General features: G+C 47.1%; 1 protein-coding gene across 1 annotated transcript in view; it reads left to right on the forward strand.

Moving 5' to 3' along the window:
• Positions 1-19545, forward strand: part of LOC119383542 (uncharacterized) — a 44483-nt gene extending 24938 nt beyond the window's left edge. The window contains exons 2-4 of the mRNA XM_049412905.1: positions 5374-5518; positions 17790-18059; positions 19541-19545. Of these exons, the coding sequence (XP_049268862.1) occupies positions 5374-5518; positions 17790-18059; positions 19541-19545 (420 nt within the window). The remainder of the gene's footprint in view (positions 1-5373; positions 5519-17789; positions 18060-19540) is intronic.
• Positions 19546-20991: the final 1446 nt, after the last annotated feature.

Here is a 20991-nt window from a genome sequence, read left to right on the forward strand (position 1 = left end):
AGGACAGCGCGTGCGTGGGTGTTAGGCGTGATGACGTCACGCGAGTCACTAGTGATCACGTCACTAGGCCAAGTGACGGCGTTCAAGTTATTACCCTCTCAAAGACGTTTCGTTTGATATGTATGAAGACAGGTTTGTACTGCGTGTGCGTGGCTCAAATGCGTGATGACGTCACGCGAGTCACTAGTGATCACGTCACTAGGCCGAGTGACGGCGTTCAAGTTATTACCCTCTCAAAGACGTTTCGTTTTATATGCATGAAGGCAGGTTAGAGAGTGCTTGCGTGGGTGTTAGGCGTGATGACGTCACGCGAATCACTAGTGATCACATCACTAGGCCAAGTGACAGGGTTCAAGTCATTTCTCTCTCAAAGACATTTCATTTGATATGCATGACGGAAGGTTAAGACAGCGCGTGCGTGGGTGATATGCGTGATGACGTCACCTGAGTCACTAGTGATCAGATCATAGGCCTGGGCAATAGGTATGAAGTTATTACTGTGTGGACGGCCTTTCCTTTGATATACATGTCGAAGGTGTGAATAGTGCGTACGCGGGTGATAGGCGTGATGAAGTCGCGCGAGTCACATTGTGTCACTAGTGACTCATTCATTGTTTACTCTACGCATCTTGATAATATTTCCTCTTAAATTCACTCCGAAGCTATTCATTCCACGCGTTCCCGAAAATTCTGGGTCGCTTTGAAGTCACGATGTCGTCAGGATTAAATTCGCTGGCGTCTGGATTAAATCGGCTGGCGGTTGGATTAATTTCAGTGGCACTTGGATTAAAATGAATGGCACCTGGATTAATTTGAGTGGCGGCTGGATTAAATTGACTGGCGCCTAGATTAATTTGGCTGGCGCTTGGATTAAATTGAGCGGGAAAACCTGTAGTTCTGCCTCAGATGTGGCCGACTTCTTTCTAAACGCCGAGAGCAGCCTATGGCGTCGTTGGCAAAATGTGCTAGAAGGCCGTGTGCACAACTAGCATACACATACTGAAAGAAATATTGCTCATGTATACACTTGTTTCTCTGGGTATACGTGTTGCACAGACGGCCCTCTAGCCCATTTTGCCAACGACGCCATAGGCTGCTCTCGGGCGTCCATACTTCCCATTGGGCCCGCCAAGCAAGCTCACATTGTAACGCGAGTTCATTACTCGTCGCCCTGACGGCCACGCGACAAGACTTTCGACCACTCACGAGCGACTGACATACATCTCGCATCTTGCCGCTGCCTGTGACGAGTGTCAGCTGTAAGGGCGACCACATGCTTTGCGGCGAAGTGGCAACAAAATGAAATGCAGGGCGCTTCGGAGGGCAAAATTCAATAATTATTTTCTTTCTTAAAACAAAAAATGATTTGATTAGACTTTCTGCATTACTTAACGATGAGGTCTTCTATCAAACGGCGCATGACAAGGATCTTTACTTGGACTGCATCAGTATGAAAAATACTGTCAAACATGCGACAAATCGCATATTTTCTCTAATTTCACAATTTTTTTCGGGAATATTTGAAGTCTATTTTACCCCTAAACAGTTTTGTATTGAAATACACTTTCCTTAAAATCATACTATTATTAAGATTGGTCAGGAAGATTTCCAGATAGCTCAGAAAAAAATGACGAACATTGAAGATTTTGTAGTTTTTGAAGATACGTAACTGGTAGTGAAACACAAAAGTTAAGGAATTAATGAACAGGACAACTAAACAGAACCTCTGCGATAGCACAAGCGTGCTTTAGAAGCCCAACACGCAAAAAATAGATTTTATACACATTTTTCTATTAGGCACCGTTTAACAAATACAAGCGAATTTCTAGGGGGCGCCATGATCGTCAAAATTTTTTTCGAGCAAAAATGTTGTGCCACAATACTACATGTGGCACAGGAAAAAGGCACAAATTTTATCAGCGAAATCTGTGATGTGCGAGCGCCACGTCTGGGACACTTGGCATGAAATGACCCATATATATATATATATATATATATATATATATATATATATATATATATATATATATATATATATATATATATATATATATATATATCGGGTGTCCCAGCTATCTTTTTTTAGCCAAGGCTTAAAAAATGCAATATTAGAGGCAGGCGAGCGCAATCAGTTGCAAATTGCTCACAGTCACGTTGCGCACTACATACAATTCCTTGTTTGGTAATTAACTAATTTATTAATTAGGATTATTCGACTAAATTGCTAAACATTGACTTTAGGCAAGAAGTGCGCCTTGCAAAGTTTGAGAGCGTCTTCAGAAACCCCAGTTGCATTATTTGCGATAAATAAAGTCTCACGTATACCATTTTTTCTAAGCTGCAAAGAAAGCCCGCGCAATAGAAAAAGAACCACGTGACTTGCGCATTTGCGCACCGCGAAAATGCTGCCCTCAGCCGTGGTTTGAACGAACGAAATCAGCTGTGGCCGGGACTCGCCGGCTCCGTTTCAGTGGTAGGCCGATGAGTGGTGGTGGTTTCTTGGCCCGTTGCCAGCCAGAGGCCGTATTCTCAAAAGTCCACAATCGCAAAAGTATCGCCTTTGGTGCGCGCTGGTTGGCTATTGACCAAAACAGGAAAAGCGAGGGCGCCATGTAGTATTTCCGTCGACGCGACGGTGCTCTACGGCGCTCCTGCAATGCCTGGAATAAACGAACACACCTTATCACCGTCGTTTGGTGGTGAAGACTAGCCTTTCAGTGACGTAGGCGGTAGCTTCTAATATTCAATCCTCGGTGGATGTACGCAGCATTTTTTGCGCTGAAGCTTTCAGCGAGCATTACCTTGGGGTGTTATTAGTACTCGTTCTTTGCCAGCACCTGTTTTTTCGTGGTTTGAACGTCCCAGGAACAAGAACCGTGCGTTGCTCGCGTGGCTTATCGCGAGGTGGGAACTTGTTGAGATGTTGAGACGATATCGCTGCGGCGGCACACTACAGCTGAACTCTCCGAGTATGCCGTGTTAAACTCGCAACGAAAATACATTTCACGCAAAGTTGCTTTCTTTAAATATTATACTCTGCATTAAACAGTCGCACAAAGAAACGTTGAAAGCACTTTCAACACGTCCTATATTTCAAGTAGCCACAGCCAAGCCTGGCCACTGCGTAGAAGCCAGCATGCGCTCGAAAACGCCGCACTCGGGTCGCTCTGCGCTCGTACGGTACAGTCACCCCTGTGTTGTGAGACATTCGTAACACCAACGGCCAGTGCAACAATGACGTCACAGGCAAGTGTTTCTTCAGTTATTGAACGCATCAGATTCTACGTCACCAAACGCGATACTATCGCCTTATGCGATCGTTTGAGAATACGGGCCCATTTGGCGCTCGTGACGGTGCAAGATGTAGCGAGCGCGGGCCAAGAATCCACAGTTAACTTGTCGGCCTACCGCTGCAACGGAGACGGCGAGTACCGGCCGCAGCTGATTTCGTTCGCTCAAACCATGGCTGAGGGCAGAATTTTGGCGGCGCGCGAATGCGCTAGTCACGTGGTCCTCTTTGTATTTCGCAGGCTTTCTTTGTAGCTTGGAAAAATTGTTATACGTGAGACTTTCTTTATCCCAAATAAGGCAATGGGGGTTTCTGAAGACGCCCTCAGCATTGAAAGCAGCATTTCTCGCCAAAAGACAATATTTAGCAATTTAGTTAAATAGTCCTAATTAACAAATTAGTTCATTACAAAACAAAAAAATTCGGCAGATCCCACGCATTGTGGGAATCGGTGTCATGCGAAGCAGTCCGTGCGTACTTCTATGCTGTATTTTATGGCTTTGAGCCTAGCGTTACGAGGTGGAGCGACGTGTTTTTATAAGTGTAGTAGCAAGTGTGCACGTTGTGGCCTTACCAGTCACGTCGACGACTACAACATTGGCGTTTAAAGGGTAAGTTATGGGGCGACATAACGTCAGCCCTCACGTTAGAGTACATACGTCAGTATTATGGAAACTAAGGGCACTTTCTGGTGCAATCATGTTAATATCGCACGTAACTTTCGTTAATGTACTCCACCGGGGTCGCGCAATGCTTCAATATAACTTGCTGAATCATACGAATACAAGTGTAATGTTTATTAGACTACTATAAAAGCGGAGCCAACACTAGAACCACAGACGTTAGTCTGGTACGACGCCTGTACCGTAGGAGTACATATGTAGTGTTTATTGTTTTCCTCTAAAATTAGATAGCCAGCACCACAAACGCAATGGACGCTACACCGTCATTACGCCTGCATAGGCTGTTTTTCCAAACCAGTTAATAGACCTGACGTGGTTCTGTGGTAGAATATCTGAATGCCACGCAGAATGTTTGGGTTCGATTCCTGCTGGGATACTAATTCTTATTCTTCCCTTCACCTGGTCAACGCTGCCTATGTCGGTTTTTCTTAACACTCACTCATTTAAATTACCAATGTCTGTTCTCGCCGTTCCTGGGTAGGTATAAGCTGTCAATCACCTGTGGCGAATACCCGTACACAGCGGTCCGTGGTAAACGGCTTTGTGCCACACGTGTCTGGACGAAATGGTTTGACAACGTACGCGAGAGGATTTTCCGTTATTCAGGTCATGACCACGCAGTCATATTCGTCAAGTCCTCTTACCCTCCCATGCCAATTTTGGTGTAGACCAAGTTAAGGAGGCGATCTTGAGAGCACCCAGACGTAGGCGGCTAGATAGATAGATAGATAGATAGATAGATAGAAACGCTGAAAGTGCCATAGGTTCGCTAAGAAATGCTTCGCATTTAGAAAATTATCTGTAGTGCGCAAGGTAGCTGTCAGCAATTTGCAACTGATTTCACTCGCCTGCCTCTAATATTATATTTTTTAACCCTTGGCTAAAGATAGCTGTGACACACTGCGTATATCTTTACTACGTGTCCATTTTACTTATGCAAACACATTAAACACAAAGAAATTACGAGGCACAGTATATATTGCGAGCGATCCCTTGAAAGAAATGTATCGCACCGTTGTTAATCTGGCCGCCAAAGATGGTTTAGGGCTCTAAATAAGCGTGGAAACCAAAATCATGCTGACAACAAGCGTACTTGCCAAAATAACGACGAATGAATGTGGATCAGATAACGCTAACACTTTCCTACTTCAATTGTTCATGATTGTGTGCGATCACAGCTTAAAATATTGTTATAAGCATAATGTATACATTCCGTGTGTCTAGTTCTGTGTCGTGCGTTGGGTGAACGTTCTGGTCCCACTAGTGCACGACATAGCATGGAAACAAATGATTTCTGGCGAATTCATACCATTGAAAACTGCGTTGAATGGGGCAGAAGAAAACTGATGTTTCGGGAAGCTTTCTTGGCCGCGATTGCAATGTTCTGTTATGCATTTTCAGGTGGTAGATGTGGTCACTCGTCAGAAGCTTGGTCCCCACCAGGTGGGTAAGATCTGTTTCCGCACGGCAGCCATGACCTTGGGTTACTATAAACGTCCCACGGAAACTGCAGAACTTTTTGATGAAGAGGGCTGGTGCAAGTCAGGTAAGCAAGTCTAACCCATCGTGTTCGATTAGAAAGAGTATGCTGTATTCGCGACACAACAAACACACGACTTATCTAAAATTTAAAGCTATTGTTATTCGGATGCACTGGTGATCCATAATTGCAGAATGAAATATCGCGACAGGTAAACAGAAAGCAAGCATGTCCCACACGAAGAGCGCGGTCACAATTTTGATGTCATTGTGAAGGAGTACAAATGTGTCGCTACCTTCGGCAGCCCATTACGCTGCAGTGTCGCAACCTGACTACTCACAGAGTTATTTTTCCTCGCCGATTGTCTTAATAGAACTTATGCGTGCATTCCGAATCTCTCATGCTTGCTTACGTCTTCTTTGTAACTGCAGTTGAAAACCAATTAAGCGAAGTGATGACCACGCTCTAATTATTTTGTTAAGTCAGAAAGTTCGTGAAATTGAGAGCGGAGTCTTACGGTGCCTTCAAAACTACAATTTTAACGTAAACTCACCGAAAGCTACCGCTGCAACCTATTTGCCTCTAATCGTGTGAAGAGACCGTGAGGGAGGCCCCGATATGGAGCCTCCCATGTCCTGGCGATGGAGGCCAGGTTGACGGTCACGTGAAGCTGTCACAGACTGCTCATATGCAAAGAAGCGGAGAACAAGTGCAGTTACTGCGCGAGAAGGCCGACCAAGATAGCTGCGAGCAGACAATTAGTGCCATCTTGTGCATAAATGATAAAATAACGGAAGCAACAGTACCCCAGCGGAAGCATATACAGCTGCAATAGACCACCTCCGCCCTACTCTAAAAGTGAGTACTCTAATAAGTGAGTACATGCACGTGTCGGAATGGCGCTAGGTCTAACCATCGTACGTCCATTCGCCAAAATCATTTCAATGTGGGTACCACTTTGTCGTTCAAGCACATCACATAGCGAATTTGACGTCGTCCTAAACGACAAAAAGCACTAATGTTGAGGTGTGAATGCAGAATTTTAGCGGCACCATCTCGTGAAGTGTTGGCGATTTTGAAATCCTCGTGATAACGCAAAGCATGAACTAGCGTCTGCAGAGGCCGGTTAGCGGTAAAAAAGACCTGAAGCCACGCATTTCTATAGCAGTACGCGTATTCATGCAAACAGACAAGCAAAGTGCACAAAGTTCTACTTCATCTAATTACGCCGAAATACAGGCTTTCTTCTTTTGTAGCCGCTTGAACAAGAAGTAAATAATTAATTGGCTCATTCATGCAACACTATTTATATTGTGGTATAGGCAAAACACAATTTAAACACGTGCAAATAAATCAAGAAAAAAAAAACGCCAGGCCTGCGCTGAAACCGCAGCACAGTCACAGCGAAAGCTGGAAGAGCGGCGTTTCTAGAGCCCGTTCTAAGCTCCCTTAGGGCTACTATAATACAAGTTCACTAGAAAGGTACCCACTACGCCATAAACCACAATTTTTGTGAACTTGGGAAGCCCCTACTAAGCCATTATTCGTCATTCTGCGGGGAAGCGTGGCACCAGCTACACGTCTGTAAGGCCTTATGTGCAATTTGTTGACGCGACGACTGATGGCGATGAAGAATTATGGTTCAGCCCTTTGTAATGGGTTGGAAGCTTTAAACGGCCCACCAGTTATGTATTTGCATTGGGTGACGCCCGATCGCTATTTCCCTCTCCCGTCATGCTGTATAACATGCGTTGACATGGGAGAGAGACGGGGGGGGGGGGGGCGAAGAACTTTACTGAGACCCCGAGGAAATGGATCATGCGCTTATGGACTTCCTTGGCAACCAATACAAGTGCACTTGCGAGGAACCCACTACGCTATAAATCATTGTAATTTTACTGAGACCCCGAGGAAATGGATCATGCGCTTATGGGCTTCCTTGTCAACCAATACAAGTGCTATTTCCCTCTCCCGTCATGCTGTATAACATACGTTGACATGGGAGAGAGACGGGGGGGGGGGGGGCGAAGAACTTTACTGAGACCCCGAGGAAATGGATCATGCGCGTATGGACTTCCTTGGCAACCAATACAAGTGCACTTGCGAGGAACCCACTACGCTATAAATCATTGTAATTTTACTGAGACCCCGAGGAAATGGATCATGCGCTTATGGGCTTCCTTGGCAACCAATACAAGTGCTATTTCCCTCTCCTGTCATGCTGTATAACATACGTTGACATGGGAGAGAGACGGAGGGGGGGGGGGGCGAAAAGCTTTACTGAGACCCCGAGGAAATGGATCATGCGCTTATGGACTTCCTAGGCAAGCAATACAAGTGCACTTGCGAGGAACCCACTACACTATAAATCATTGTAATTTTACTGAGACCCCGAGGAAATGGATCATGCGCTTATGGGCTTCCTTGGCAACCAATACAAGTGCACTTGCGAGGAACACACCACGCTCTAAATCATTGTAATTTTACTGAGACCCCGAGGAAATGGATCATGCGCTTATGGGCTTCCTTGGCAACCAATACAAGTGCACTTGCGAGGAAACCACTACGCTATAAATCATTGTAATTTTTGAGAAGTAGGGCTGCAGGCACTGTGCCATTATTCGTCATTCTGCGGAGAGCCGTCGCACCTGCTGAGCGCATGTAAGACATTATGCGCACTTTGTTGATGCTGTGCCTGATGACGATGAAGAATTATGGCAGAGCCCTTTGTAATGGGTTGGAAGCATTCAACAACCTACTCGTTGCGCAATTCGCATTGTGTCACGCCTGGTTGCAGAATTCGCGTTGTGCGACGATTTGTGCTTATTTTACTCTTTTATCATGCTATACTGCTTATGGTAATGTGGTTCCTTCCCGACATGAAGCCTGTATAGGACCTTTTTGCAAAGCAGATTCAAGCACCGACATGGCTCAGAGGTTGAATATTGGGCTCCCACGCAGAGGGCCCAGGTTCGAACCTCGTTCCATCCTGGAATTTTTTTCTTGTTTCGTTTTTTTTTTTCTTATTTCGAGCGATAGTGGTTACGGACACCGGCGGCGGCGGCGGCGGCGGACAACTTCGGCGCCAAAAACGGCCGGTGAAATGATCTCATAACAGCTTTCGCTGTAAAATTGCCGTGGCTTAGCTCGGCTATGGCAGAATATACGCAGCGTTAGCAAAGCTTCTGCTGATTATTAAAGACGATAGTCTTTCTTGGGGAAAACGCAGAAATTTTGGTCTGTCTTTCTGTTTGTCGGCACGTCCCTCGATTCAGCCACTCGGCCAAAGTTGAACCACTTGCCCAAGGGCCAGCCCTCTTGAACTGGTGCGGCTGTTCATACTTGTGAACGTTGTCGATCAAAAAGTAAATATCATGCATATCTGAGGTGCAACATCACTAGGTAAGTATTAGGTGGCGTGTTCCTTTAATATAAACTGCACACATACGTAATTTTAAGGACCCTAGTTTCTTAAGCTGCGCTGAAACTGCATAAGAATGGAAGCTTGAGCGAGTTGGTATGCGTTCATCTTTGTTGAAACAGCGCTCACTAGACGACGACGAAGTAAAAGAAGGCACAGGACAGGCAGCGCCTGTCCTGTGCCTTCTTTTATTTCGTCGTCGTCTAGTGAGCGCTGTTTCATCAAAGCTGAAAATGCGACTGCGCTGACATTTGCCTTCCTCCGTTCCCTTCGCACGAGCTCATTGTTGTGTTTCGGTTTCGGTTCTGTATTGCACTGTACGAATGCCATGGGTTGGTGTTGAAAAACTTTAGTTTTGAGAAGGCCAAGAAGGTGAAAAAAAATATTTAAAAAATGAAAAAGCAGCGTTGTGGGCGGCCTTCAGGCTGCCAGTTGTGGGCGCCGCTCTGGCGTTCCTGTTTTACCCAGGCGACGTGTAAATAAAAGAGTGTGTGGAGAGTACTCGTTGAGTGCGGACGTTTCTCTGCTTCAGCGCTTCGCGCCAAACCGCGTTTTCGGGCTGGCTGGCGTCCCCGCCGGTCGCGTTGGTCACCGCCGGTCTTCGCCTGCTGCTGCGCCGGGACTACCAGCACGCAACACAGCACTAATGTTTCCCGACGTATTGCCAGATGGCGTCCATATCTCACACAGCGCCTCTTCTATCGTCTTTACACGACATTTGCAGCGAAGCACGCAGATACGCGGCCAACTTTTTCTTAGCTTTCCAGATTGTCTAGGATTAATAGCCTTCTTCTGTTCATTCTTCATACGCTGAACCGCTAACTGCCAGGTAACGACTTCGGCATCCGATGAGATAAGCTTCTCGGCTCTTCTGCACCTTCGAGCAGCATTTGCGCTCTCCTTCTCCATGGTATTACCCACCTCCGAACGCCAGTCAGAGGCGCTATCACGCGGTCCCAGCGCAGTGTCAGACGGCGACCGCATAGCGAAGGCGAATAGCTGCGCGCGCGCCGGCGCCACTATGTCTATGGCTACGACGTCCCTCCTCTCGAATGCGGCGCAGACCAGCAGCGGCGATCCGCGCGCGGCGGTGTCGGAGAGCGCCTGAGATGCCAGCTCCGTGACCAAGGTGTGTGGCATCACTGATCCTCGCGCATGCGCAGCACGGCTCATGACCCTCCAAGCGAAATCGGCTCCGGCTAGGCAAGTGTAGCTAACGCTACAAAAACATCGAGCACGGTTCAAAACATGAATGTGACCGAAGGCCAGTACCCCATTGATTGGCACATTGCGCTTCTCGCACACGTAATAGGAACGTTAGGCCGGTTCCGTGCATTAATGTGGCTATGTAGACCGTATATATCGCCATTAGGCTGCACTCAACGCGCTTTATTCGCCGACAATCGACTCAAACCGCCTACGGCAAAGCGCCGCATCGTACATTTGTATACGCGCCGCCGGCCGCCTATCTGGCCTATCCACACAAACGCGGCGACGGTGCTGCCACCTATAGCCCGATCTCGGACCGAATAGGAGCTACAAATGTTTTGTAACAGCGGAGCTGTTTAGCAAATCGTTCCTTGTGAGTCGATCGCAGAAAACTATCATTATCTCAACGGGTATGTGCCATTGTGCGGCTACATGAGAACGAGTACAAAGACAGAAAGAAAGAAAGAAAGAAAGAAAGAAAGAAAGAAAGAAAGAAAGAGAGAAAGAAAGGAAGAAAGAAAGAAAGAAGGTAAGAAGGTAAGAAAGAAAGAAAGAAAGAAAGAAAGAAAGAAAGAAAGAAAGAAAGAAAGAAAGAAAGAAAGAAAGAAAGAAAGAAAGAAAGAAAGAACGGAAGAAAGGAAGAAGCAAAGAAAGAAAGAAAGAAAGAAAGAAAGAAAGAAAGAAAGAAAGAAAGAAAGAAAGAAAGAGACTGAAAGAAATATATAAACAAAGAGAAAGAGAAATATTCTTGCAGAAAAAATTTCTTCGCGAGGCGCGATTCGAACCTGCGTACGCAAGATGCGCAGCAGCTAAGCCACGCCCACCGATGGAGATATCGCGCGCATCCTCCGCTCTATTCGCGGCGAGATCGACCTATAGGTGGCAGCACAGTCACCCCGCTAGTGTGGATACTGGTTTCGTGTGGTGTGTGTAGAAGTGCACGGGGCTTCTGTTTTCACATCGTGATTTTTTGTTCCGTACCCGCCGAAAACTCTTCGTTACTGATGGTGAAGTTTTGTTCGGTGCCATAATGCCGCACATACTACACAGAGCGAGGGATAAGCTTCCATTTCTATCCCACCGACGCGGAACGTCGCCGACTGTGGCTCGTTAGGCTTCGTAACGGCAAGACGCCTTCCAAGTACGCGATGGTGTGCAGCAAGCACTTCGACGACGGTGCATTCTAGCGTTCGCGAACGAGAACGGATGGTGAGTAGTCAGCGATAACTTTGCTAATGTGTGCATTTATATGCTTGTTGCTGCTGTGCACTACGAGCGTGAAGACGGTTGTAGTAAGCGAACGCTCGGGGAAGCTTCCCTGTGCTTTGATTTTCCTACACTTCCGCAGGAAAATTAAGCGAGAATCAATCGAGAAAGAAGAAAATTATTTCATGGAATTTATTGGGTCATTCATGTGCCGTCTGCGCTGTGAATGCAGTTTGTTCGCGCTTGGCTATGAGTCTGTTTAAACGAGAGTCCCCGAGCCTTTTTGTAGTTCGCGCATGTTCCATTGTGTTTACACGGCCGCGAAAACAGTTCTCAGTGTTCCGCAGGGCAAGTACGTGCACCGAAACTCGGCAAGTGTGTATGCATGATCTGGTGCATAGTAAAGGGTATCTTTTTATGAGCCCTCACTCACCACCTAAGCGATGAAAATGAGCGAGCGAGTTTATCGCCACTACTGATCTTGATGAATATATTTTTCTCGCTCGCTCTCTTTTTTTAAGGGTTTTCGCGGAAGAGATTGAGGCCTGACGCACTTCCGGCACTGAGCTTTCCAAAGCGCAAATTTTACAGGCATAAGCTACCTCGCAAGTACACGGGTGTCTTTGTATATATTTCGCCACAAGTTATAATTGCGCAAGGCAACTCAGTTTTGCGATTTCCGTGTCATTCGATTTTCTGTTCTGTTTAAGGGACAATTTAAGTACCGAAGTGTCAGACGTGATTTGACAGAAATATTTCTCTGTAGTGGGACCAGGACCGTACACAACTAACGCTCGTCGCGTAACCTATAAACGACAGTCCCGAAGTTATACACCTAACCACAACGCGCAAGTGCATGAGAGCCTTTTTTTAAACCACCGAGCCGCTAAAAGGCTATATTCACATGAGATTTAATACTTCTCATCTTTAGGACAACGCCAAGTGCACTTTGCAATGCGCTTGAACCACAGAGCGGCACCTACACTGATATGACTCTCGGTAACGGACGGTACGACGACCACACACAGCAATCTCGACAAGTGCACTCACTGATCTTATTACAGTACATATAGAGCCGATCAAGGCCAAATGCTTCTTTACATCGTGTTAGGCATACGTACGAGCGGTTAAAGTTGCACCAACGCAACGGAACAAACCGCCTTTAGAGGCCCTGCATGACGTACGCGCACATGCAAACACAACGCAGCTAGCAGACGACGCATGAAGCAATCCATACTAGGCGCGCTTCAGCCAGTAGCCGCCAGGCGGCGACTCCGCTCGATCTCGCGGCCAATACACCCATAGAGATAATATACTGACTCTAGAGGAAAAGCTGGGCCGCGAGACCTATAACCACAAGAACGCTGACATCTTGGAACGTTGTCATTCTTGCCATCACATATCAATCCTAAAGAAGCATCTGCACAATTAAAAACTTGCGGATATTGTTTTGTGTTTATTTTGAATACTTCTACGAAAGAATACGACGGCTATTTATGAAATTTACTGCGCGCGGAAAGGAGCGTTTGCAGGCTGGTTAACTAGATGGCACCACCATAACAACACTCGCGAGTACGCGAGTGTGTGCTTGCGGCCGATTGCGCCGGTTTGCGCGTCGTGTCAGAGCCCCTGAAACTTCGTTCGCGACGTGTATCTCGTAGTTGTCATAGTGTCCCGTTGTGTGCGTTTTCTGTCGCCGCATACCACTCGACTTCATGTGGCAGCCCTTTTTTCTTTCGAGCTGGAAACTTCAGTGCATCAGTGCAAACCAGGACGGACGGCAAAGAAGAGATGAGACAAGCCCTGAAAGTTATGTACGAACTAGTCGCAACCGATTTTTTTAATACTTTTTAACGGCGATAACGCTTCGTGGGCCGTGTAACTATAGTTTTGATTGAAGCTTTCGGGAGATGTCTCACTCACATTCGCCGTTGCATGCTGCAATCGACATTGTTCTGCTTTATGGCTCTCTGCGCTGAAGTACGGCAGCAATGAGCTGAAAAATAACGTGGATACAGGTGTCTCGCCATTGCAAGTCAAATCAGCCCGCGACCACGGCCTACGGACTTTGCTTCGAGCTGCGAATCTGTCGAGTGACCTTTGTGCCAACGAACGGAGGAACTTTGGTAGGGAGTGCCTAGTAAAAACCATGCACAAACAGGTGGAAATTTTAGCTGTTATCAACCGGACCAGCTGCACAGACAACCGTACACTAACACACGGCTTCACGCATCAAAACACAGCCGATGTTCTCTGAACAGCGCGTAGCTGGCTTAGGTTGGTAGATTAAAACTGATTACTACCGTCAAATTTAGCGAGCGTCTCAGGGTCTGGCAACGGTGGCAACGATCGTTTTGTTCCATCATGGCGGAACGCATGCGGTTATAGGTTTCAATGCATGGGCCCTATGGGGAGCTTTTCCTCTAGAGTCAGTATATTAACTCTATGAATACACCAGAGCACGCCTGTCTCGCACCCAGGCTGCTGGCGAGCCGAGCGGATACTCTCTCACCCAGATGCCGGGCTGACCGGGGCTGCCAAGGCGCGCGCGGGCTGCACCAAGTAAACAGGGCAAGCTGCAGTTCTGAGGCTTTAAAGTGCGAAAAAGTACCCGTTCACGCCGCTTCAGCGTATAAGAGCTCGTCTGGGCACTGCTGCGTCGTCTTTGGATGCCAAAACAAGCAGCGCAACAAGAGGATATTAGCGGTGTCTGCGACGATTACGACGCGCCACGGAAATAGTGCCGGTGCGGTGTTTTCAGCTTCGCCGCGAGTGGATAACCGTGATTCAAGTAAAAAAACTAGGAGCCGAGTGAAAATGCGCGAGTAAGTACACTAACAGCGTGTATTCTGCAGTGTGATGCCCACCTATTTTATTTTGCGAGCCTAATTTGCGTGACACGAAGCTGGGTTGAAGGCAGGCGCGAGCTTTGTGTGAGCGTGCACTTCATGCCTTTGAGCGTTTCCTTTGACGAAAATCTAGTGCAAGGTAGTGCTTTCAAGCACAAGCAATCAGCATGCTTTGCCACTTTCAACGTAGTATTCAGCTTTAGTGCTTTTGATTGCATTCACGCCTTCGAGATTTCGTCTTCAAAAGGTAATAAATGGCATGGTGCTCCTCAACAGCTGGTCTGAATTTCGTGCTTTCATTTCAGTGTTTTATGTCCCCAAATTTATTTGTACACGAGGCATTCAGCTGCACATAATACATATATTGGCACGTAAGTAAACAGTACTCGCGCCAGTGTCCTTTACGTCGCAGGCGTAGCTAACCGGCTTAACTAAGAGTAGCACAGTTTCGCTTGTAAAGCACCATCGTTACAAGAATAAAATAGCGCAGGTAGCTTCCAAAAGGGATCGCTGAACGATACTTCAGGTTATACTCTCTGATAGCATGCTTTTGTGAGCAAGACGCATTATTATAAGAGCGCCCGTGAAACAAAAATTACGTTCCGCGAAACTACCCTTAAAGTGTCCTCTAATTATTACGCGATGCATGCTGAAATGATGAGCTTTCACAAAACTTTGTGCACAACTTGTAATATGGGGCAACAAAACACCGTTCCACTCTTTCGCGAGCTGCACTGCAATTACGATTCACGCGTACTACAGCGAGAACGTATTTTTACAAATGTAACAGCGTACGTATCTGACGAGGTTGCTTCTGCAGCCCACTCGGCACGTACTGTATACATTGTGGACTTGCATGAGGAAGATGTTCTTGATGTTCCAATAAAATCAGCGAAAATGTCCAGGCTAGAAAAGACGCGAAACACGCTCGCCAACGGGCTGAGTTTCGGAAGTTTCACGTTTGCTCCGGTAGCGTCTGCTGGCGTGGCAGCCCGCGCATGTTGTTTCGTCGCGTGTGCGATAGATAGCGCGACGCGCGATGCGAATATGGCGATGCGCATGTAATTCGCTGTGTTCTGGTCTATAGGCTCCCCAAGCATCGCTTAGCGGCACTGCGGCTTTTGACAGGCAGCACCATTTTTGGCAGAAAAATAGAAGCTAGGGGCAAACAACGCGCGTTTTCCCTTCTCTCCAACGAGCTGCCGCTAGCTTCCGCGCACGTGCAGAGCTCTCGCGGTGCACTTGCGCGCCTCACAATGTACCGCCTGACGTGCGGCTTCAAAAAGATCTTCAAGCTGGACAGGCACGTCCGAAAAGCGAACTTGATAAAAGGAGAAAGGCTCGTCAATCACGTTTACGGTTAAGAGCACACGATGGACGACAAAGATGCCCGACTCAAAGCGAAATGCATTTCCCAGTCGCGATTACACCGTGTAGGGCGTACACCTTGACGTTTAAGTCTCATTCTGTCATGTCAAAGTAACGTAATTTTCCATATGCACTCCGAAATGAATCCGTGCACACCATCGATGTTCTGCGTTGTGGACTATGAATCATAGGATTGTTGTTTTGATATTGGATGCTTGCAGTACCAGCCGTGTACCTTCGTGAACAAACGTTTGCGGCGTGCGAAAGAAAGAAATTATGCAGCCATGGCACTGTTTCCTGAGCAGGTTAGAGCGAAGTCCTCCGTGCCAGTGGAGCATCATCCGCCGAGTAGGACGCGAGACAGCTAGCTGAGCTTTAACCACTGTGAAGCAAGTTAAACTGCTTACCTCGTTTTTTTCGGCTATTGCGTCATGCTTGCACTCTTTTTATGAGGATATCGACTTTACAGGTGTATACAACCTGCTGCGCGATACGCGGCTAGAAAATGGCACAAAGTCAGAAGGCGGCTACTGCAAGGTTGGAATTGCAAAGCATGTGTTAAGTGCCAGTTATATTTAGCGGCTTAAATATATATCACCCTAATAAAGTAACAAAAACAAAGCTAACCAGCAGAACGATGTCGAAGTTTGCTGAAAATGCACAGTGTTCCGTTCCGTCAGGATGAAGCAGCCTTCCCGTTGCGTAAAATATTTACAGGCACCAAACTTTTGACAATGTGCCGAGTTCGGTTCAATTCTTCCAACTGCGCACCGCTAACCGCGCCATAACGCGAGTGTGAACGTTCAACAACGACGGGTAGATCTTACGAACACGGGGAACCAAGCACAATGTTGTTTCCCCAATAACCTAAACTGGACTCCCACAATGCGAGAAGACAGGGAAACCATTACTGTATAGTCGCTGCGTGCATACGCATCGTTACGTACATTGTCGAAACAAACGAAAGCGATGAACTGAGAGAGCCAAAACAGAAGGCGAGACAGCGCTGTAATCTAGGACATACTTGATTCTCCTTACCGCGGTGATCCACGCTTGTCGCCTTTGTTTCTCCTGCGACTTGCCCGAGAACCGATACAGTTTCACACGTGAATCGCGTGCCTTGGTGTTGTCTGCACTGTTGTGGCAGGCCACGACACAGTCATGCGTCGGACGTTCCTTAATTTCGTACTAATTGTTGTTTTCAGAGGCATCGTTGTACTATTCCGCGAATTCTAAATAGTTACATTAGCAAAAGTGTAGATGTGTCTCATTTAGGTTTCGCAGAATTAGGGGCTCTTTTTGTTGTATAAACTATGTAGCGACTTATTTAGGTGCAGAAGATTGCAGCGGGTTTCTTTGTTGTATAAACTATGTATAAACCACGTTTTCAGTTTTCCTTTGACATGACCTTTACGAAAAAAAAAGTGTATGATATTGTGATGTCCTTCAGCTGCTGTCATTGTTCACCAAGGGGGCGGAGGATCCCTCAAGCCGTCATTACGGCTTTTCCCTCCGCCTCCTGTTACACTGTACTGTGACGAAGCAAATAAAGCAATCAATCAATCAATCAACCTCCCCTCCGCTTCCGCGGGGTCGCTTTTGCCAACGCGGAAATGCAGCTTCGCACAGCAAGCCTCTCGGTTCAGCGCGTCGAGCTGTCGGCACGGCGCCCCAGTTCCCCGCACCGACTGAGCAACGCGGGCGCGCGCGTGCTCCCGCTGCCGACAAACAGGCCCTGCGACAAACAGGCGCCTGCCCCCAGTTTCGCCAGAGCTTTTCTCCAGAGCCGCAGCGCGGCGCTGTCATCGCGCTGTAAACTTGAGCTTGGGTTCCCTATGATGCATAGCCTGGCTGCGTACTCCCGAGGAGCACGCCGAGCATTTTGAAGCTAGACGTGTCGGTCGGCGGGGAGCACGAGCGGCGACGGGTCAGTGCTTCGCTGTGCCAAGCTTTGTGCGACTTAGAGCAAGCTGCCCGTTCTCTATCTCTGAAGTTTGGGCACCCGCGTCGTGTCTGTGACTGCCTGTGGTTTAACTCGAACCTCTCTGCGTTGAGAATCAACCTAGAGGCAACTTATCATCACCTAGCTGAAGCGTAGCAACAACCTAAAAGCAACCTGGAAACAAGCTAGCATCACATATAGCTAAAACCTGGCAGCAACCTAGAAGCAACCAGATTAGACTTCAGAATCGTGCAGCTTCGCTCTTTCAAGCCTTTCACGACTTAGTGCAAGTTCCGCCATTTCTTTACATATTTACCTCTACTAAGCTTACTAATATTACAGGTGATGCTGGTTATTATGACGAAGACGGCAGGCTCTACATCGTCGACAGGCTTAAGCAGCTGATCAAGTGCATGGATATCCAAGTTGTTCCTGCAGACCTCGAAGAACTTCTACTTCAGGAACACTCTGCCGACATCGCCGAGGTGTCCGTTGTTGGGCTGCCACATTCCGAGTACGGAGAAGTTGCTGCGGCTGCGACTGTGCTCACGCAAGACGGCGGCAAAAAGAACCTCGGCCTCCTTGCTAATAGTATCAAGGCTACGGTGGAAAGTGAGTGCATTAACATCGATCGGAATGTGGGTGGAAATCAATTTTCGATAGGTTTTACAGGTTTAATTTCGTGGTAAGGTGACAAACAGTGTGCAATACGCATTTTATGTGACATGATCGATGGATACAAAAACTTTATTATGGTCCCTTGGAACGCGCTCTAGCACGCTGCGGGCCGCTCCCACGTCGGAACAGAAAGACCAAGTCTCTCCGCTGCATCGCGGGCCCATTGGACCGGCCATAGCTGTCCTTCGAGTGCAGAGAGTTGGTAATAGCAGCCTCCCATTTGGACGGCGTGTTGACTTCACCGCTGCGTAACGCGGGGCGCCGCAGAGCATATGTTCTAGGTTGGCTATATCCGCGCATAATCAACATGCATTAGTTTGTTGTATTTTCCTATAAATCTTCTACAATAGCGCGGGGTTAGCGTTCACCCCGACCTGAAGTAACCTGAGTGTCAGAGCCTGTGGTCTGCTTAATTTTTTTGTGTGATATCATCACGTGGCCCATAGCTATATATTTCGCCACATAGCTAGCCCTACTGCTGGTGCTGCAATTATCGCTGCTAGTCGGCTTCCACAATAAAACCCCTTAAAGTGGGATCATCTATATTCACTTTACCGCCCGCTCGTAGTATGGGACCTAGTGTGGTGCATGTCTGAACAAAGGTAGGAGGAGCATGGTAACTATTGCACTGGGGATTCAACGAGAGATGACCACTCCATATTCTTTTGTCTGTTTTTTTATATATTAGGTGGGCACATGCAAAGTGCACGAAACGGAAAATTTTACTTTGAAACAAGGTTCCACGCACGTATATATATATATATATATATATATATATATATATATATATATATATATATATACACATATATGTTTGGAGGTGGCGGAGCGGGCGTCCCCTTATCGCTCACCGCAATATTTTGCGATTTCACGGCCGCATTTAATGCGAACTATAAACGTTATGGCAAATAAAATTTCTCCTCGTTTTCTTATGCGTGACTATGAATGGCATCCGCACTTTCCTCATGCTGTCAAAAAAATGTGAAGAAATGACAAACAAGGTCGAAATCAAAAATGTTTGGTAACTTTAACGCACCCTTGGCGCGTTTCCTATTTCACACAGAAACTTCAAAAATGTGTCAGCTATATAGCAATGCATTTGCAACATTCCTGCGAAAGGTTATATGTCTACATACAGTGTAAAAAAAGAAAAAGATTGTTAAGAAGGCGTGTTTTTTTTTTTTTCAGGAAAGCCAACTTTGAAAGAATAAAATTGAAAAAGAAAGCACCCCTCCCAAATTTAACGGGAATTTTGAATCGAACACCGCTTACGTCAGTCAGAACATGGTTTCAGTATTATGTGTCCTCATTCGTTTGTTCACAAAATGTAACAGGCCAAAGTTGCCTATACAGATTGTGCTAACCGGAGTACCTTTGCTGGTTGCTATGAGCTTGCGTTCTGCGTAAATCTACAGTTTGAATTACTTGGCGGCATTGAAACTTCGCTCTGGCGTTTGTTCTCAATCAAAATGAATTCTCGTATTTCATTTGTGTCTAGCATGTGGGGGGGGGGGGGGGGGATGCTGCGGTTCTCTAAAGGGCTAACGCCTACTCATTTTCCAGCCTACAACCTTAGCTTACCCCTCCATTACTCGCTAGCAAAGATTATGCAAGGCGCCCCGAGAACATCCTTCAGCTCACTTTTGCTGACAAGCATTTTCAAAAAAAGGGTTGGACACGACGTCCTTATCAAGTCGTCGTTTTCCGAAATAGCAAACCTGGCCTCGTTATCTTCAACCGTTGCCAGAGTAGCCAAAGCGAGGCTTTCACTCTATGGACAGCGCTCGCATTCATCAAACACAGAATTGGGTGGGGGAACCGCAAAGGCATAATGCTTTTGCGTCTTCCACCAACAATATTTCTATGTCGGCATTAGTGCAGTAATGGCAAACGCAAACCTCTTGTGGTGCGAGCAGCAGGCATTTCGCACGTAGACTGTAAACTTCTTAGTTTCGGGGTGAGCTGCTTTAAACATCTCCAATGCCACGCCAGGAGGAGGAGGAGGAGGAGCACGTGTTGATTATAAAAATTCGGCAGATCCCACGCATTGTGCAATTTCATGCCAAGCAGTCAGCAGGTAGAAGACTATGCTGGATTTTACATTTTGAGCCAAGCGTTACGACATGGTTCGACGTCCTCGTGTAAGAGGTGGTTCGGCGTTTTCGCTTAGCTAGCACGCCGAATACACTTGCGTGTAAAGGGGTCGCTCATGGTCTGACGTAACGTGGGCACTCCTATTAGAGCAGAGGCTTCAGTTTCATCGTGAACAAGTGCGCGCTACGGGGCGATGACGGGCATATCATACGTAGCAGTCGTATGGGCATTCGCATACGACCGCTTGAGGAGTCATACACATGTAATGTTTGTTACATTAATATAGAAGCGAATATCCGACACCAGGGGGAGGTTACTCCGTATACCTCCCATAGGACGCCTTAATTCATGACGTCAGCGCTGGCAGCGCCAAACGTCCCTTCAGTTACTATCCTGGCGGCTGGGATTCAGAGACTCCAACGGCAGAATGGCGGCGCACACGGTATGCGTCGTCATGGCAACACTATCACCAGCCGCGCCTCCTCTCTTAGCTCCCTCGCGCGCGCCGGGTTTTTTTCTTTTTGTTTTGTTTGCGTGCGCAGGCACCCTCTCCCTTTCTTTTATGACCCCCTCGTCCGCGTGCTACGCCGTGCAGCGCGCCGGGCGCTTTTTTTTTTTTTGCATCCGCTGCGTGTACTGCGCCGCGCGTATGTTGCGCGTTTGAATGTGCGCAATTTGCAATCAGGCATTCTGCAAACACTGCAGTCGTGCAGCATGTGCCAGAACGCAAAAGAATGAATTGCACTCACAACACAAAATATCTTTGGTCTCG

This window comes from Rhipicephalus sanguineus, chromosome 2, assembly GCF_013339695.2.
Source record: "Rhipicephalus sanguineus isolate Rsan-2018 chromosome 2, BIME_Rsan_1.4, whole genome shotgun sequence".
In the NCBI taxonomy this organism is placed as follows: Eukaryota; Metazoa; Arthropoda; class Arachnida; order Ixodida; family Ixodidae; genus Rhipicephalus; species Rhipicephalus sanguineus.